The sequence below is a fragment of the Camelus ferus genome, chromosome 5, assembly GCF_009834535.1.
Source record: "Camelus ferus isolate YT-003-E chromosome 5, BCGSAC_Cfer_1.0, whole genome shotgun sequence".
NCBI lineage: Eukaryota > Metazoa > Chordata > Mammalia > Artiodactyla > Camelidae > Camelus > Camelus ferus.
This window is the reverse complement of record NC_045700.1, coordinates 78280025-78297886: the sequence shown is the minus strand read 5'-3', so window position 1 is coordinate 78297886 and position 17862 is coordinate 78280025. Positions and strand designations below refer to the sequence as shown.

The window sequence follows — 17862 nt, the reverse complement described above, 5'->3', positions numbered from 1 at the left end:
AATTAAGTCTATAAAATAGTACTGATAATGAAGTTGAAACAGTATTTAGCAATTATAGATAATACATTTTGGAATTGAAAGACAGGAACCTCTGTTGAAATAGGTCACAGATTCTGTTATGATTCTTTAATAATGCATTTTCTTTTATAAAAGTAAATGTATTTACAGTTCACTTACATTAAAATCAAGATTGAAAATATGAACCCCTCAATGAACCCCTCAGATATTTTACTTGTGACTTCCTCAATATTAAAGTTTTTTTCTAGATTACAGTTATCAGTGAGTTTTAGTTTTGTTTGAATGGCCAGCCATAACATACATCATAAAACTTTTTGCTGCCTAATGTTTACTTTAAACCACATGCATCCATTTAGCTGTTGATAATATCTGTACATAATCGGTAACGAATAAACTACATGCTGCTAATTAACACTTAAAGTTCACTGAAAGCATGAATTAGATCCTGGAGTTTAGTCTTGAGTTTTAGCTTCTTGTTTCCAGGCTTTACATTTTCACAAAGAAGTTTGCCTACCTAAAAATCAACTAACTGAAGAAATGACTACCAAACAGAATTGTCTTTTTTTGTAAAGGCTGTATATAGGGAAAAGTAGGTGGCGGTTGAGGGTAGTGATGGACGGCACTGTTTTAGTCTGAAAAACATAAAAGTTACCTTGAAGAGAAATTTGTTGACATTATTTGTGGGTTTCTTTAACTTTAAAAATAAATCACTAAAAAGCTATACTACTTCCTTCTTTTGATGTTGAGGTGAAGAAAAATTACAGCTATAGAAACTGAAATTCTACTTGTACTATTTGCATTTTTAAGGATCTCAGTCTTCAATGCTGTATAAACCAAGGAGTTGCCTGCCTGCCATTTCGCTTAAGTCATTTGATAAAGAGGAATGCTTAAAACTAAGTGATCATATATATATATATATATATACACACACACATATATATATATATATATATTATAAAAATACTTAGTAACTATAGATATCTCTAAGGTTAATAGCTTTCAGGTAGACACATTGTTAATATGATTTTATCCTGGAATCTACTCAGGTATAAAATTACTTTGGTTATGAAATACAGGTGTATATGACAGAGAACTGTGCTTGGTGACTTTTCTGACCACTTATAATGTAATTAAAACAAAATGTTAATGTATCTTGGTTCTCTTTTGCGAAGTATTTTCTGGTTGGTGATTTCTAAAAGCATTTATAATGAAAGCACTATTTTAAAGCATAGAACTATTGATGTTGCATAATAAACAAACAAAAGATTGATAGCTTTCAGGATTTAGAAATATGTATTTTTGCCTACTAATTTCTGGTACAGGCCTCTAAAGAAGATTTTTAAATTGTCGTCTATATGAGGATATTTTGAGTGACATAGCCTGTTCCTTAGATTCTTGGTAGGAGTTAAAAGAGTACAGACTTCCTGAAGAACAATTTTTAAACTATATGAAAAACTTTAATTATGTTCATGCCTATTTAGGAATTTAGGCTAACAAACTGAGGTGTAGAAAGATATATTCACTAATGTTTTTGGCACAATATTAAGCTTCTTATAGAAAAGTGAAGAAAAACTTGTATTCGACATAAATGGAATGGTTAAGTAAATTATGGTACACGCATATGAGACTTTCTTATTTAGTTATTTTAAATGAATGCAGATACTTTTTAGGGCTATAAGATAATACAATGTTAAGTCAAAAGTTAGAATATAAATTTTTCCATGCAGTTTGATCTCAAGTGATCTTAAGCTTTTAAAAAATGCTTAGGAAAGGTGATGGAAATAAGCCAAAATGTTGTTGGCAGGTTGTGGTTTATGAGAATGGATGTTGTTTTTCCTGTCTCCTTATAGTTACTTTTAAGATTTCCCATTATGAGTATATTTAACTTCTATAAAGAGGAAACACATCTGTTAAATTTTAAACCTGTATATCTCTGCTTTGCTGTCCTAGTCTGCTATCTTAATATCCTGTTTCTGGTATGTATAATAAGCACCATCACATTGAAAAAAGTTATGAAAAAGATTATGAATGGATTTATACAGCTCCTATTCATCAGCATTATCTAGTTGTATTCACTTTTAATCCTTAGACATCAGACTTTTTAATTTCTAAACTATTTTTGGTATAAGTCTCCTTAGAAAATGTTACTTTTTTTTTTTGCCATATTGAAACATTATAATGAATAGAGTTCAACATTTCTTGTTCAACTCATGTTTACTGTAAGAGAGCATTACTATATTGTGCTAAAATACAGTGATGCTCTAAGGCAAGTGTTGGCAAACTTCTTCTCTGAAGGATCAAATAGTAAATATTTTTGGCTTATAGGCTATCTGGTTTCTGTTAAAACTATTCAAATCAGTTGTTGTAGCAAAGAAGCCATAGACAATAGGTAAACAAGTAGGCATGGTGGTCTTGCAATAAGACTTTATTTACAAAAACAGGTAGCCCCTGCACTAAACTGTATTTAGTTGTGTAAGGTGTTCTCTCCTATTCTGATTGGTTCTGCTTTACATGATCTGTTCTATAGATTTTTGTATCCTGTATCAGTTGCTATGTTTTGGTTTTGGCTTTCATGTTCCTACTTTGGCTATTTTCCCTCACTCTCACCTTCTATATCCAATTCCCCTTAGGTTTTTAAAAAATTGGGGTAAAACAAATATAAAATTTTTCATTCTGACAGTTTTTAAGTCTACAGTAAATGGCATTAAGTACTCCCCTTACTTTTAAAAGAACCCAGATAATTAAGCTCTTGTATGTAAAAAGTGTATCTGTAGGTCTTTTATGTCTATATAGGTCCTGTGTGAGTAAAGTTTATAATCTTTAGTATAGGAATTTAGGAGGACATCTATTTTCCACAACTCAAAAACTGAGAATTAGAGTTAGTGACTTTAAAGACATTGAATTCCACCTTATTTGACATTTTATAAACTGGTTACAGGTAATAAATGAACTAACCAAGTTCATACAATATTAGGACTTATTTTGTTTTTTATTCCACTATTAGGAGAGTAATACTTTATTGATTACTTTTTTAGGTTCAGTATTGGAAGAGACCTTAAAAACCCACTCCCCAGCTGAAGTTTTTTTCTCTTCTGTTATACTTCCTACATGTTGTTATTCATCTCTGTTTGAATACTTCTTGACAAGAGAATTTATACCTTTGGAAGTCAGCCCATTCCATTTTCAGAGCTGTTTTGTTTTTCCTCATATATAGCTGAAGTCTGCCTTTCGTTAACTTCTATCTATCTATTTTAGTTATGTTGAAGAAGTCATCTCTAGTGTGATATCAAAGTGATTGCAGTGACATAATTCACATACTTATATTTTTACAACTAAAATGATTTGTTCAAGGACACTTGACTGAAGGAATACGTGGTTGGAAGGACTAACAGAGTCGGACATTAGACCTAATCTGTCAGGTCCTTGTTCTCCCATTGCAGTCAGGCAGACTGTCTCTGTGGGCTAGACTTCTAAAGCTGTACATGTGGACAAATTGCCATCAGCTGATGTGGACAGCCTGGCCACTTCCTCACGTAAAGCTGACTTTTGTGCTTCTTATTTTGGCTTGCTCTTGAATACATTTAATTGAAGTCCAGTCAAAACAGCAGCCCTAATTTAATATAATCTCATCCTTGCTTTGTAAATTTTAACAAGGCACAGTAACAATTTAGTTATCTGACATAAGTAATTTCCCCATTAGCATTTTGAATGGAAATTCTTCGATATGTAAGGAGACTCATCTTTTATTATTCTGAACAAATTTCAGGTATTCCTGCTAAGATGAAGTGTAACAGCTGAGCACAGTTGGTGTGGCATAGCAGGAAGAATCTGGGACTGGGAACCAAGGACTGGCTTTCTAGGACTAATTCTGGGTCCAGCCACTTGAGTTGTGTGACATTGGACATGTTACTTGACTTTGAGACTCTGCCCTTTTCTGTAAATTGGGGACAGTTTACCCACCTTGCTTTTAATACATAGACTTTTAATATAAAACAACAGAAAGTCCATTTTTAAAGGCTTAAAAGACAAAATATATTGTTTTTAAATTCACCAATAATTAGCCTTGGGGCAAAACGATTTAGAGGATGAACAGAATTTGTCACTTAGAGTTTTAGATGGTCAGCCAACATCAGTTCAGCTTTCAGCCTCACAGGTTTAATCTGCTAATTTACAGTGTTGATGGACACTTTCTATCAATCAAGTCACTCTAAATTTAAAATGATAAACTGATTGAAGAACATCTCTAAATACTTTTTAAAGATGATTGTTTTAAAATGAAGACACATGTAAAAACACAAAAGCATTATTTTGTATTGTTAGTGGGTGTCTTTTTTAAACCTAGTTGAAAAAAAGTTTTTTGATTATCTAATGGGTTTATCATACTATGTAATGCATTACATGAAGTTGACCAAAAAAGAAAGAAAGAAAGAAAGAAAGGCAGGCATTACTCTAGTCTTTATAGTTTGGAAAAGTTAAATAGTATGAAACATTATTTAACAAAATAAGACAGTATAGTTGGTTTCTTTTTTTTTTTTTTCTTTTTTTAATGGAGGTACTGGGAAATGAACCCAGGAGCTCATGCATACTAGGCATGCCCTCTACCTCTTAGCTATTACTCTCTCTCCTCAGTTTTTTTCCCTCCTCTCACTTTGCAGTTCTTAATACTTTTCATTTTCTTCTTTTCGTTTTGTGGAGTTTTTTTTTTTTACTTAGAAAATTTTAATAGAATAGATAGTACAAAGTCAAATTATATTCAATTCAAACTTGGTATTGGGAAACTGATTAATAGAATAAACAAATGCAGCGTATCTTTTCATGTTTGCAGAATTTAAATTCCATATGTAAGTTTTTTGGCAGTCTCCTTATTTATTAGTTGATTTATATAGATCGCTCTCAACCCTGAAAATCAGGCATTTTAACAGCTAATGGGTAGAAACTGGCACCTTAATTCACATATCCTGTGCTTTAACTGTTTGCTGTTCTTTGTAAATACCTAGTGAATGTTTACCCTCATTGCTGTTGTCCTTCTATTTCTTTTGCCAGAAATCCTCTTCTGTTACCGTGTTTGCAGCTCCTACCCATCTTTCAAGTCTCACTCAAATTCCACCTCTTGTAAAAAAGCTTTACCTTATTATAATGTCCACAATGAAGTAAATTTCCAGTGACTGGATCCCATTGTTTCTTTCTTGTAATTTCTCATTTTGTGTCTTTTATTTCCCTTTTAGACTGTAAGCAATGGCTACTATAATGCTGTACATATTGTAGATGACAGTTAAATAAATGGTATTTTTCTTTTTCATTTTTTAAAAAAAATCATTTCTATTTTTTAAGCAGGTATTTTGTGAGGGTAAAGTAGGAGAAAGAATGGGTAAAAAAGGAACAAAATGATGGTGAAAAGACCTTAAAGGCAGAAATTAGAAAGGAAATGAGGGAGAATAAAAGGGAAGGAAATGAGGGAGAATAAAAGGGAAGGAATAAAAAGATATGAAACAAGGATTTTTCTTTGAGTTTACTAATCTTTGTATATCCTATCTCAGTTGCTTAGTGTCATAACCATTTTATGTTTTTCCTAAGGGATCTAAGGAGTTATCAGCAATTGTTGGTATTACAGTTTGAAGCCTGTTATAGTCTATTTTTTGTCATTAAATCTTGAATACTTCTCAAGGACTTCCTAGTTACTATATAGTCTGAAAACTGTAATTTTTAACTTTCGAGTTTTGATAGCAAAAACATCATGAAACGTTGCCACAAAGCCATATTAAATTTGGGGAAAGAAAAGAGGGTATTATCAAGAAAGGTCTTTGGAGTAATTTCTACTTGTTTGAAAGTTTGGCAAGAATCTTTGCATTTACTCACCAGACTGTTGAAGTGAACCATTCTCAGATCAGAGCCTGAGCTTTTAACAGCTGAGATAGGTAGTATTTTTTTTTAATCAATTTTTACCATTTATTTTGTGAGCATATTTTTTAGGGGTGACTTAAATCTTTCTTCTGTGGATAAAAATTAGTCTCTGGTCCAAAAGCAAGTAAATATTTACCTTTTTTGTTAGCTATGGCAATAAAACAGCCTTTTTTCTTTTTTTTTCTTTTTGCACTATGTACCATAAGCTAAAGAAGTGTATATTTTATGTTACTTACATAGCTTTTAGGCAAAGCAAATACCATTTACTGGTGTGATAAATACATAGAAAGCTTATTCTGCAGTTTTTTTAAAGTGAAAAACTACCATTACCTGAAGTTTATTTGGCAAACCATTTTCTGTAAGTAATTGGTATGTTATTTTCCACTGATTTTTTTCTTTTGACAGCTGGGTCAATTTTTCTTTAAATATTAAGTCATCAGTATTACTGAATGCTATTTAATGGTTTTAGATCAGGGTAAGATCTAGAAAAATTGTGCCTAATAGAGGAAATAACTAGCTAGTAGGCTTGAGAGCCAGTAAAACTAGTGATAAATAGTTTGGGCTCTGGATTCTGAGAAATGGGGGTTCTAAATACATCTTTACCACTATGTAGTCTTGGGAAGTTTGTTGACCTGTCTGAGCCTCTGTGGAATGGGGATAGAGTGATTTTTATCAACAAATAATAAATATACTAAGCCTTTACTATGTACTGGGAACTATACTATGTTTTGGACAATAATAGTACCTTCTGTCATAAGATCATTGGAGGATTTAATTAGAATACATGTAAAACACTTAGAAGAGTACTTAGAACAAAAGTGATCAATAAATTTTAGCTCTTATTATTAAAATATTCCAAATACATTTTAAAAAGTCCTCTAAGAGTTAAAATTGTTTCAGAGAGTAATTATATATCTGGGATATGTCATTAAATTACATTAATCCTATGTGTTTGTTTGTTTGTTTTTAATTGGCATGAAATTCTTATATTTTAAGGCTGATTTTAAAAACTAGTAGTTGGTTTAACAGCTTTGAAAACAAGTATAAATGATGTTAATGCCAACATTAATGTTTGCTTTAGAAATTTTAATGTGCATGTGTAAGTGAACCAACACTATATTCTGTTATCTTTCAAGAAATATATGGACCACTGATAATAGTTAGGGAAGCAGTTATATTAGGAAATAAATAAATGTGGTTTATTAAAGTACGGAACTATTATATAATGTTCAGGTAATCCAGGAAATATTTAGACCTACAAAATACCTAGAAAAGCTCTTTTTAATAGTATAAAAACACAGTAGACTTACCCTCTCTGACAGTTAATTTTACAAAAGTAATGTATTCAATTTTCCTGTTGAAGTACCATTATACCTATGGCTAGTTAAGAATTGATAATATTAAGTTCTGAATTTAATTAAAAAAATATTTCCTCCTTTCTTTCTAATTTTCCATCTTTCTTGAAATACAGGTGAAGTTCTTTCCAGACACTTTATACATACACACATATATACATATACACACATGTATTTATTTCTTCCTTTGATTTTAATAAGTGATGGATGGGGAGGGGAATTGGTCTGCCTTAGATCTATAATTCTTACAGTATCATTATAAATCTTACAACATCACTTATGACAGTCATAAACATTCAGAATATTGAAGTGTGTTCATTTCCCTTCCAGAGCCAAAAAAAAAAAGACATTTAATAGATTCATTATAGTTTATCTGAAAGCTTTTCAGCGAAGAGGAAAAAATTTTTGTTGTTTAAAAGTTTGGTTAATTATAGCATCTTATACTAGCTTATTAGTTAATTAAGATTTTAATGTGTTTTTTGTGGTAAAATTTTTATTCTAACAGTCTTTGTGACTTGTGGCATATGATCTGTGTATGTAAGCATAGATCACTTTAAAAATATTAACTACAACTGCCAACAATTGAGTACTTACTCTCTACCAGGGAGTTTTCCAAAGGTATCAAAAGTATCAAGTCAGCTAATCTTCACAACAGCCCTGTGAGGTGGGTGCTATTATGTCCCTTTCTCAGATGAGGAAACTGAATCACTAAAAGGTTAATTTACCCAGAATTACTCAGATAGTATTACAGCCAGGATTCAAGAATTTGTGCACTAATCTTTACTTAATTGCCCTCTCCCCAAGATTTTACAGTCAGGTTAACTATTTGAACAATATACATGTATATTGTTCTAGTACTTAATTGCCCTCTCCCCAAGATTTTACAGTCAGGTTAACTATTTGAACAATATACATGTATAGTCATCATATTAAAAAACAACAACAACGGAACAAAGTATTGAACATTTGCTAGGCTCTATAATTAGTATTAGGTGATTGTATTAGGCTGTACAGGAAGGGTGTCATCATTAACAGATGGCTAGGCATTAGCACTACTAGAAATGGTAGTCAAGATTTTGAAACCTGAGATTAAAAAATATCTGAGTTAATGAATCTTGTTTTTGCTTGTTTTTCAGTAGAGTTTCAATAATACTGGTTTGATTTTGATAAATCAGCATTTATTATGACAGTAGATCTTGATGAGCAGTACAGTAGTCTCAACTGAGTCTGGTTCAATGATTATTTTTAAAATACATGTAGCTAAAATCTGCTAGAATGTTCATGTAAGGATTAATTTTATCTTTTTTTTTCCCTTTAGTAAAATAAAACAGGGTCTGTTACCTAGCTTGGAAGATTTGCTCTTCTATACAATTGCAGAAGGACAAGAGAAAATACCTGTTCATAAATTCATTACAGTAAGTTTTTATATTTTTCTGTCTTAATTTTTTTAAAGTCAGTAATACTGAATCAATAATATGGTAATATTGAAATGTAGTCTTAAAGGTCATCTGAAATGTAGATTCTGACTGACACTATTTCTCTTATTTTCAAATTTTCATCATGTTCATTTCAAGGTAATCAGTGAAAGAAAATGAAAGAAACAATGAGAATGTCCAGAAAGTGGGTAATAGTGACACTAAAATGCCATATACATACTCAGGTCTTGGGTAGAAGTTTTTATATACAGGAATTAAAAACTTGTAGTTGGAATAAGCATATACATTATTTGCACTTTATATTTACAAACTCTTATTTTTTTAAAAACAGGCACTCAAATCTACAGGATTGCGAACGTCTGATCCCAGGTTGAAAGAGTGTATGGATATGTTAAGATTAACTCTTCAAACAACATCAGATGGTGTCATGCTAGACAAAGATCTTTTTAAAAAGTAAAAAAAATTTCTGCCAAACCTTTAATGGTGATTTGCTATGCTATATGGTGTTTTTTCTTTTAAAAGAAAATTGCATCTTTGAAGGCCAGCGCTTCCTGTGTAACTGAAAAAAAAAAAGGGGAAGGGTGTTTATAAACATCAATTGTTTGGAACAACCTGGTGCACATTAAGGTTCTATAATACACTGAGGCTAAGACTATACTTTGAAACTGTTCTGAGGAAATGTAGCCACAGATCTTTATTGCGTTCAGTTTGAATAGAGCACACTGTTTGTCCTATCATGGCTTAAATTAATCTTTAATTCATCTGCATATCTTGCAGGCTTTCTCAGTATGTTCTGTTTCTTGCCTACAAGGTGACTTAGATGACATCATAAAATGAGAAGGCTTCTTTCAGGCAGTGTATATTCCTCAGATTTACTTATCTCCTTTGTCTGCTTCTTTCCTCTCTTCAAACATATTACTACATAGGCTTTTGGCTATTTGGGATTTTTTTCCAGATTATTTAAAAACTTAATGCAGACTTTGGATATTAATGCCTTGATTTGGTTATTGAAAATATTAATTTTGACCTTCTTATATTTGGCTATCTTTATTATTTCTCTTCATTAATGTGCTCCTACTTGTCTGATTGCTTAATGATTTAATAGATAGCATGTTTGTCATCGATCCCAAAGAGATGAACTATTGAACTACTAAACTTAGGTAAAAACTAGTATAAAACTGTAAACACTACTGTAAGACATTGGCTTTTTCTAGACCATAGGCTTAGGTTGGGATAGATCCAAAAAGTTCCAGCATCTGCCTTGAAAGTTTATTTGGATGTATGTATTTTTATTAACTTTTTCTTTTATTGTCTTTTGGGGGCTAAGATGATTTGTTCTTAGATATCTCCTGGGAATGTCCTAGAGTATTAAGTCATCTGCAGATAAAGGTATTTAGCTGAGATCCTCCCAGATATCTTGGCATACTGTGAAGCACTGCTGACAGTTTGGATTTTTATCTTTTCACCACAAGGTTCTTGAATCTGTTAATTCAGCTGACCTTATAAAGTATAGATTTAGGTCCACGTTGGAATTGGTGTTAGGAATTGTGAATCTTCAGAACCTGTTTCTTTGTGAAGAGAAGGAAATGTCTAGTTAACTGTGCTTTTGCAGTAAAGATTATTTTACTTTTAGAGTTCATGAACTGTGCAAAGTATCTTGATTATGGTGCTTTTTAGGGAGTTATTTTAGTGTATCTGAAAGTGAAGTTGTCAGAGAGATGGTAGGTAGATTTGTTGATAATGGGTATGAGGAATTGCTTTGGAATTCCTAAGTGAAAGCAGTATTTTATACCTTTGTAATACTGGTTAAATTTTTTTTGTGCTTCATAAACATATTGCTGTGTTTAAATATGAAATTAAAAGTAACTTAAATATACTGATTATGAAGTCAAAAAACAGAATCATAAAATTTCTACCCATAAGTATATTTTAAAAATAATAATTAGCATTATTTAAACACTGATCCTTTTTTTTTTTTTTAATTGATGATTGTAATATAGGCAGTTCCCAACTTGACAAAGCTTAGTGGTACATGTGAGGAGGCAGTGGAAAAGTTTACGTTTATAGGCATATGATTTCTCTTCCTCCCTGGAATGAGGTGATTCAAAACCTCTGACTATTAACCTTTTCAGGTCACCTGGAAAGGTGACTGCTCCAGAGAAGTTTTTTTCTCTGTTTTCAAAATAAGTTTTCTTGTTAGTGTTGCCAGAAATAAACTATCTCAGCTCCGTGTAGGTGGGAAGAAGGTGTTAGGACAGTGGAATCTTTTTTCCCAGAGAAGTGATTCATAAAGGTGGAAAGATTTGGTTGAAGTCAATATGTTGATATTTTACCTAAAATACATTGTTGATTAATATGTTTAGCCTTTGATGGTAATCTGAGAAACAACTTGTATGTAGAACATTTTTTTAAATAGGAAAATGAATTCTAAGCATACCTTTTGGAGCATAATCTGTTTGAAAGTTGGAGACTGCCTGTACCCATCTAGATAGTGAATTGTTTTTAATGATAATATCTTTAATAGAAGTAGAAATTTGTGTTGAAAAGGAATGCATTAAAAAAAAAAAGAAAAGAAAAGGAATGCCTTACTTATTCTTGCATTTTTAGCCATATAAACAGTAGAACTATTTTTATGTGTGATCATAATTTTTTCATCTTTTATGTTTTGGAGGAAAGTGAATGGTAGTCTTTGAATTTGTTTATTGTTTTATTTTTCTTAAAAAATTCATATCCACTATGTTATTTTACTAATGAAAAATTATATGTGAGATATTTTATAAAACAGTTATGTGCATTACAGTTGTTAATCACAAACATTTAAGTAAAGAAGGAAGGAAAAATTATTACGAGTTTACAGTTAAGAAAACTGAACAAAGCATGAGAAAGATGTGACTTGCTGAAAAGCATAAGCAGTTCCTCATCAGCTCATTTTATGTGACTTCTGATTTTCTAATTAGGTTCATAAAATCTATGTTAAAATAACTTCCAAGAAAAACATTACTATTTGGAATGTTCATCAGTGTGGCACTAGGCACTCTTCTGAGTGGTAAGATTTCCTTGGTTGGGCACAGTAATTCACCAGGGAAGACTGTTAGCATAGCTTTACCAGCACCTTCTGATAGAGCAAAAACATCCCAGTTTCACTGACTACAGTTTTGTTAATGATAAAGCCTCCTTTTAAAAGTGCTGATTAATTTTGAATAGTTAAATAGTGGGTTAGTGGTAGGCTAATAATTTCTGCTTGTTTGGCAGTCCTCATATTTTCTCATGTAATACTTCTTGAAAAAAGGGGGGTGTAGATTTGATTTGATATAGATATAGTGATACAAGATCAGGAATTGTCTTTTCGGCTGAGAATACGACTTACAGCTCTCATGTGCAAGTTGAATTGCTATTTGAAGCATATTATAAATATTAAGTCAGTGGCAAAACTTAATACCTTTAGGTTAACATTGAAATTATCAGAAAATATATCAAAGTGTATTGAAGTAAATATTTATCTTTTGAATGTCAATTATTTTTATGTCTGAAGGTTAATAGAAATTAGGACTATAACTTTTACATGTTGTAATTGGGACACATCTTTATCACTGAAAATAATCTATTTTACTTTAAATCAGTGTTTAATTTTATGTTGACTGAGTATATGTTCTGGATTTTTATTAATAGTTAAAATATGATATTTGGCTTTTTAACTTTGATTTGATGTTTCATTTAGAACAACTGGAATTAAAATACTGAGAGAACAATTTCAAATACTGAGATATAAAAATTTATCATTTACCTATGGACTGAAAAAGAAATACTGAGAGTGCTTGCTCCTCCATCTCTCTTTTAATAATTGGTGCACATTAGTTACTTACAAGTTACATACAGAGTTTTCTTATCTGTAAAGTGGGAAATCATCTCAAAGTATTCATGTTTTAAGGGTTAAGCAGGATAAATAGTACTTGAAACAGTACTTTTTAGTCTGTTCTGGGCTTAGTCTTAAGTTGGTGTTATGGCTTGATGCTCACATCTGGAAAGTCTTACTTTATCAAGTAAGTATTCTATTACTAAATTTCTGAGACTCTCTTAAGAAGATGAACTTAGAGTATATGGTTGACTGCTACCTATTTACAAAACTCTTCTTTAAGGTTGTATTGATGAATTGATTTTCTGGCTTATATCTTTTTTAAAACAAAGCAGACCATTGGTTCACATCATTAGATTTCATGCTCTCCCATCCACATGATTTATCATACCTTTTAAATGGTTTATAACAATGAAACATTTTAATTCTTAATGTATTACGTATCTTACAGGGAATAGAATAATGTAGTTTAACATTTTTGGTGATTCAGATAATATAAAATTACTGTACTTCTATACATAACTTTTTAAAATTATACATTATTTTTATAAGCATTTTAATAAGTATTTCTTTAAGAGACAATCTGACTATACAAAGTTGATATTTCCATTTTTTTAGCTTAGAAATGCAAATTTTTCAAAATGTAATTCAGGAAAAATATGTTAAAATACAAAATGTTTAGTTTTTTGTCAAATACTAGTAATAGTTATATAGAAACTAAGGGATATATATTATTGAAGTCTGATTTTTGTTAACCAAATGTCATGCTGAATGCTTATCAATTCTGGTAGGGTAAAAATCTTGTTTTTAGATGGTCTTGATACTTTACCTGGTGGAATACTCTGCTGTTTTAAACTTTGGCATAATTTTTAGGCTATCTAATTTGTTTCTTTAACTTGTTCAACAGCTTACAAGCAATTACATGAAAGGCTACTTGAAGGAAAGAGAATAATGTAGAAGGAGTATAATTTATAGAATTTAGTTTGTTGTGTAAAATGATGAATTTCTCTATTGTTTGAACATTCTCCTAATTAATATTGTTACTAGCAAGTACTAATATTTAAAAAGTACTAGTTTGTTAATTTTTTTCTCATATTCCACAGATGTGTTCAAAGCAACATTGTTTTGTTGACACAAGCCTTTAGAAGAAAATTTGTCATTCCTGACTTTATGTCTTTTACTTCACACATTGATGAGTTATATGAGAGTGCTAAAAAGCAGTCTGGAGGAAAGGTAACATTTTTGATGTGACTATTTTCCTAAACCAGTTAATTAAATTCAGCTCAACTTGAGGTATAGAGAGTAAAATTGTGTAGTTTTGTGCTTTGCTAATTAAGAAATTTAAGTTAAGTGAAGCTACTGGATTAAGTGCTTTTAAAATATTTAATTTAATTGTTATTTTAGCTAAAAAGAAATCTAAATTTAAGAATTCTTTGTGATTTTTGAAATGATTGGTACGGCTTTTAAATTTTTAATTAATTAGTAAGTAACTTATTGGAAATTTCTGCAGATATAATACCTTTGAACATTAAATAAAATGTTTCTAGTTTTTAAATTCTCCACATAAGGGCTACTTTATTTATTCTTCATATTGAAAGTTTTTAGACAATGAAACACTGTCAACATGACCCTGATTAAAAAAATTCTCTATTCCTTTCCCTTAAAAAAAAAAAAATCAGGTCCTAGCTCCTATTTCAGACTGCTTTTTTAGGAAGAGAGGCACTGAAAAACGGAATGATGGAGATTGAGAGAAGTCATTTAGATCTCACTTACAATCCTCAGAAGTCTGTTGTGCCCTTAGTTTTTATGAATATTGTTATAAGAGATAGACTACAAAGCCACCGAGTGCTATAAAATAACTATTCATTGGTGGAAGCTAAATTGAGATAATTTTCTTGGTAGAAGAAAATACTATTTGCCTAGATTATATCTATTAATTTCTTTCCAATGTTTTGGATAGGTTGCGGATTATATTCCTCAGCTAGCCAAGTTCAGTCCTGATTTGTGGGGTGTGTCTGTTTGTACAGTAGATGGACAGAGGTAAGTTTATTTCAGACCCATCAAAACCAACTCTAAATCTTAAATTTTGCATAACTATGAACATGAGATAGAGGGGAACAACTTCTGTAATGGAAATTAGCCCCATAACATGACATAAATTCAAAAAGGTAAAGAAGTTTAGATTTTAGTTTAATTTAAGAAAATCAACTGAAACAATAACCGTACACTAAATTTTATGAGGCATTTCATCTCTCTTATTCACAGTTGTAGTCTTGTTATTTGAATGTTTTTTGTACAAGGACCTGCAATCATGAATTTGTTTAGGAAGAGTAGACTTGGCAAAATGGGACATTATTTACTAGTGAATTGACCACCAATAAAATTAGTTCCCCTTTCTTGGCTTACCGTTGGTTACCCATCCTGTCATTATCTTTGTTCCTCTTGCTGCTGATATGATTAGAATCATAGTTAACACAATATAACATAATATAGTCTATTACTCATCAGTCATTTGCAAAGTGAAAAGTCAGTTGCAAAACATGCAGGACTTCATGAAGTCCATGAAAGCAATCTTTGGGATGTGCTCACGCTGTAGGCATAACCACTGACATATGAAGATCTAGGAAAATTATGAAAAGGATAATGATGTGAGAATACTTCACAGAGAATGATTTGATTTAAAAAGTCAGTTAGGAGAGGCCCTTCAAAAAATGGATAAAGTCTGAAATTCTTTTTTAAGAAAGACTGTTAATGCTGTAAGTCAGACATGAAGATTTCTTACTGGGTTGCAATTTGGTTTTGTCAGTCAAAAAAATTATGCCAAAAAAGAAAAATCAATATTTTTATACTCATTTGAAGACTTTGGCTCAGAGGTATAATCCTTCTGTTTTTTTTTTTTTTTTTGATTTTTAGTAAGATCATTATTACTTTTCTCAATAAAATGTAACTTACATAAAAATGTATACTACTCCTAAGTGTGTACAGCTTGATGAATTTATATCAGAGATATAATTTTATCCTAAATTTTATTAAAACTACAAATCATTTAGCCATATAATTTTAGATTTTATTTTTCAGGATAATGTCCCAATTAAAACGTTTTCCACTCATTTATTAAATTTTAATCTCTTATCTAAGTGATCTTATTTTTCACTACTTACCCTCCTAAAGTATTTACACTACAAACTATGGTTGAGCTCATTGATTCTTACAACAAAGGAATCTGAGGCCCAGAGTTTGTATCAAACTGGCAGAGGTGGAACTAGCACCTAGGTCTCTTAACTTTTTTAGTCCGTTGTTTTCTCCATTATGAAAGGCTTTTACCTTCATTTAGGCCTTTGAAATGCACTAAACACTTGTGCGTTGAATTAAATGTTGGGTGCCATGAAAGGATACAGGTGTATGAAAAGACATGGCGTATCCTTATGGAGCAAATTCCAATAGGGAGTGATATTCCTATTTTTTTGTATTTGGAGGAAATGGTTTATAGTGTAGTGGAAATTGTTATATTTGGAGGAAATTGTTATCACCTAATGCTTACACATGCCTTTTTTTCTTCTTGAACATACTTTGTGAGTAAAATGGTTCTCTTTGTGTAGTTTTCTAATCTAGAGAATTCTTAACTTTGGACTAGAACATACGTATTTTTAAATTCAAAGTTTTTTAACTAAGACTTTAGTCAGGCTTTGATTAGAATGATTGCCAGGTTGAATTGGAAATTATTTATAAATTTGATAGGAAAAAATGTATTTTTGATATGTATACATATTTATTTATATTCTATCATATACTCAGAAGTCAGGTGACCCTTTGATGTATCTTTACCCTCTGATCTCTCCATTAACCTCTGTTTGCTCAGGGGTAGTTATTATAGTGCCCAGTTTCACTGTGACTGAGTTTCACTCTGAATGAATGAGTGCCTAAAATGTACTGGGGCATTGTTCAGGGCACCTGGGATGCTTCAGCAAATAAAACAGAGATCTGCCTTGTGAAGCTTACATTATGATTGGATTGGTCAGTTTTTCCTTTTTCATACCTATTCTCTACTTCATGTGCATCCCAGTTCGGTAACATGTAAAGCTTTCTTTTTGTTCTGTTGTTTACCTACATAGTGATAATGATTGCCATTTGTGCCAGCTTTGTCAGGTTTATGAGACTGAACGCTGTTTCTTTTAATGGGGCTTAAATTGTGAATAGATACTGTTCACAAGATGAGGCATTTATAGATAGGGTCTCAGAGAATCATATTGAATCTAAACTGAGTTCCATTTAAAAACTAACTACAGTTTAGGATGATTAAAGCTATGAGTAAAAGAATAGTGACTAATTTCTAAAAGGGCTAGCTCATTTTATGTGACTGAATACAGGTGGGAGCAAGGAGGGTCATACCCTCTTACCCTCAGAGGCAGTTTATCGCATTACTTATTTATTATCTAATTTTGAACCACTCTATTATTACCTGAGTACCTTAAGGTATTTGCCTTTGTATTGTAGTATCCCTCTTAAAATAAACATACTTATATTTATTCTTTAATATCCAAGTAAACTTGTTGAATTATGGGAAAACTATTGAAGTTAGAATTAAAATAAAAATAACAACTCCAATTATTGTTACGTTTTTTCCCAGTTGATCTTATTTTTTAAATCTACTTTTAAATAGACATTCTATTGGAGATACCAAAGTTCCATTTTGTCTTCAGTCCTGTGTAAAACCTTTGAAATATGCCATTGCTGTTAATGATCTTGGAACAGAATATGTGCATCGATACGTTGGGAAAGAGCCAAGTGGATTAAGATTCAACAAACTATTTTTAAACGAAGATGGTAAGAATTAAAGCTCTTGTTAAACTTTATATTCAGTTAATATAATACAGTGCTAAATTCCTGAGTTCTTTTTGTGATTTTTTTTCCTACAGACTTAGTGTCAACAGAATGTACATGGCAAAAAAATGTATTACTTAGAATGTTAAATTCATTTATCCCAAGCCCATTTTTTTGTTGTTGTTGTTTCTGAAATACTTCTTCACATTCAAATTCCTCTATTTGTTCATTCCTACTCTTTAAAGACCTCTCTCAAAACCAGTCAATTCACCAGAAACACCCAGTTTATTATTCTGCTTTGTCTTTTTTGGGAAATTTTTAATTTTTCTTATAAAATGTTTAATTTTGTTAGAACAAAAATGTTAATTCTTTCCATATTAAATTTAGATGCCAGTGAGTTTATTAAACAAGGTGCTTCTGTGTATATGATATCCTTATTGAAGTTGCTAGTTTATAATAAGTTCCGTAAAATCAAATG

At 31.1% G+C, this 17862-nt stretch overlaps 2 protein-coding genes across 5 annotated transcripts in view; one reads left to right on the top strand and one right to left on the bottom strand.

The window, feature by feature from the left end:
• The window catches only part of GLS (glutaminase), a 76007-nt gene that overhangs the window by 4725 nt on the left and 53420 nt on the right, over positions 1 to 17862 (top strand). For all 3 annotated transcript variants that reach the window (XM_032480160.1, XM_032480161.1, XM_032480162.1), the window contains exons 2-6: positions 8593 to 8689; positions 9042 to 9163; positions 13667 to 13796; positions 14524 to 14603; positions 17224 to 17387. In XM_032480160.1, the coding sequence (XP_032336051.1) occupies positions 8593 to 8689; positions 9042 to 9163; positions 13667 to 13796; positions 14524 to 14603; positions 17224 to 17387 (593 nt within the window). The remainder of the gene's footprint in view (positions 1 to 8592; positions 8690 to 9041; positions 9164 to 13666; positions 13797 to 14523; positions 14604 to 17223; positions 17388 to 17862) is intronic.
• Positions 9173 to 17862, bottom strand: part of STAT1 (signal transducer and activator of transcription 1) — a 100974-nt gene continuing 92284 nt past the window's right edge. For both annotated transcript variants that reach the window (XM_032480157.1, XM_014561017.2), the window contains exon 26: positions 9173 to 9269. In XM_032480157.1, coding sequence (XP_032336048.1) covers positions 9188 to 9269 — 82 coding nt within the window. In that variant the 3' untranslated portion in view covers positions 9173 to 9187. The remainder of the gene's footprint in view (positions 9270 to 17862) is intronic.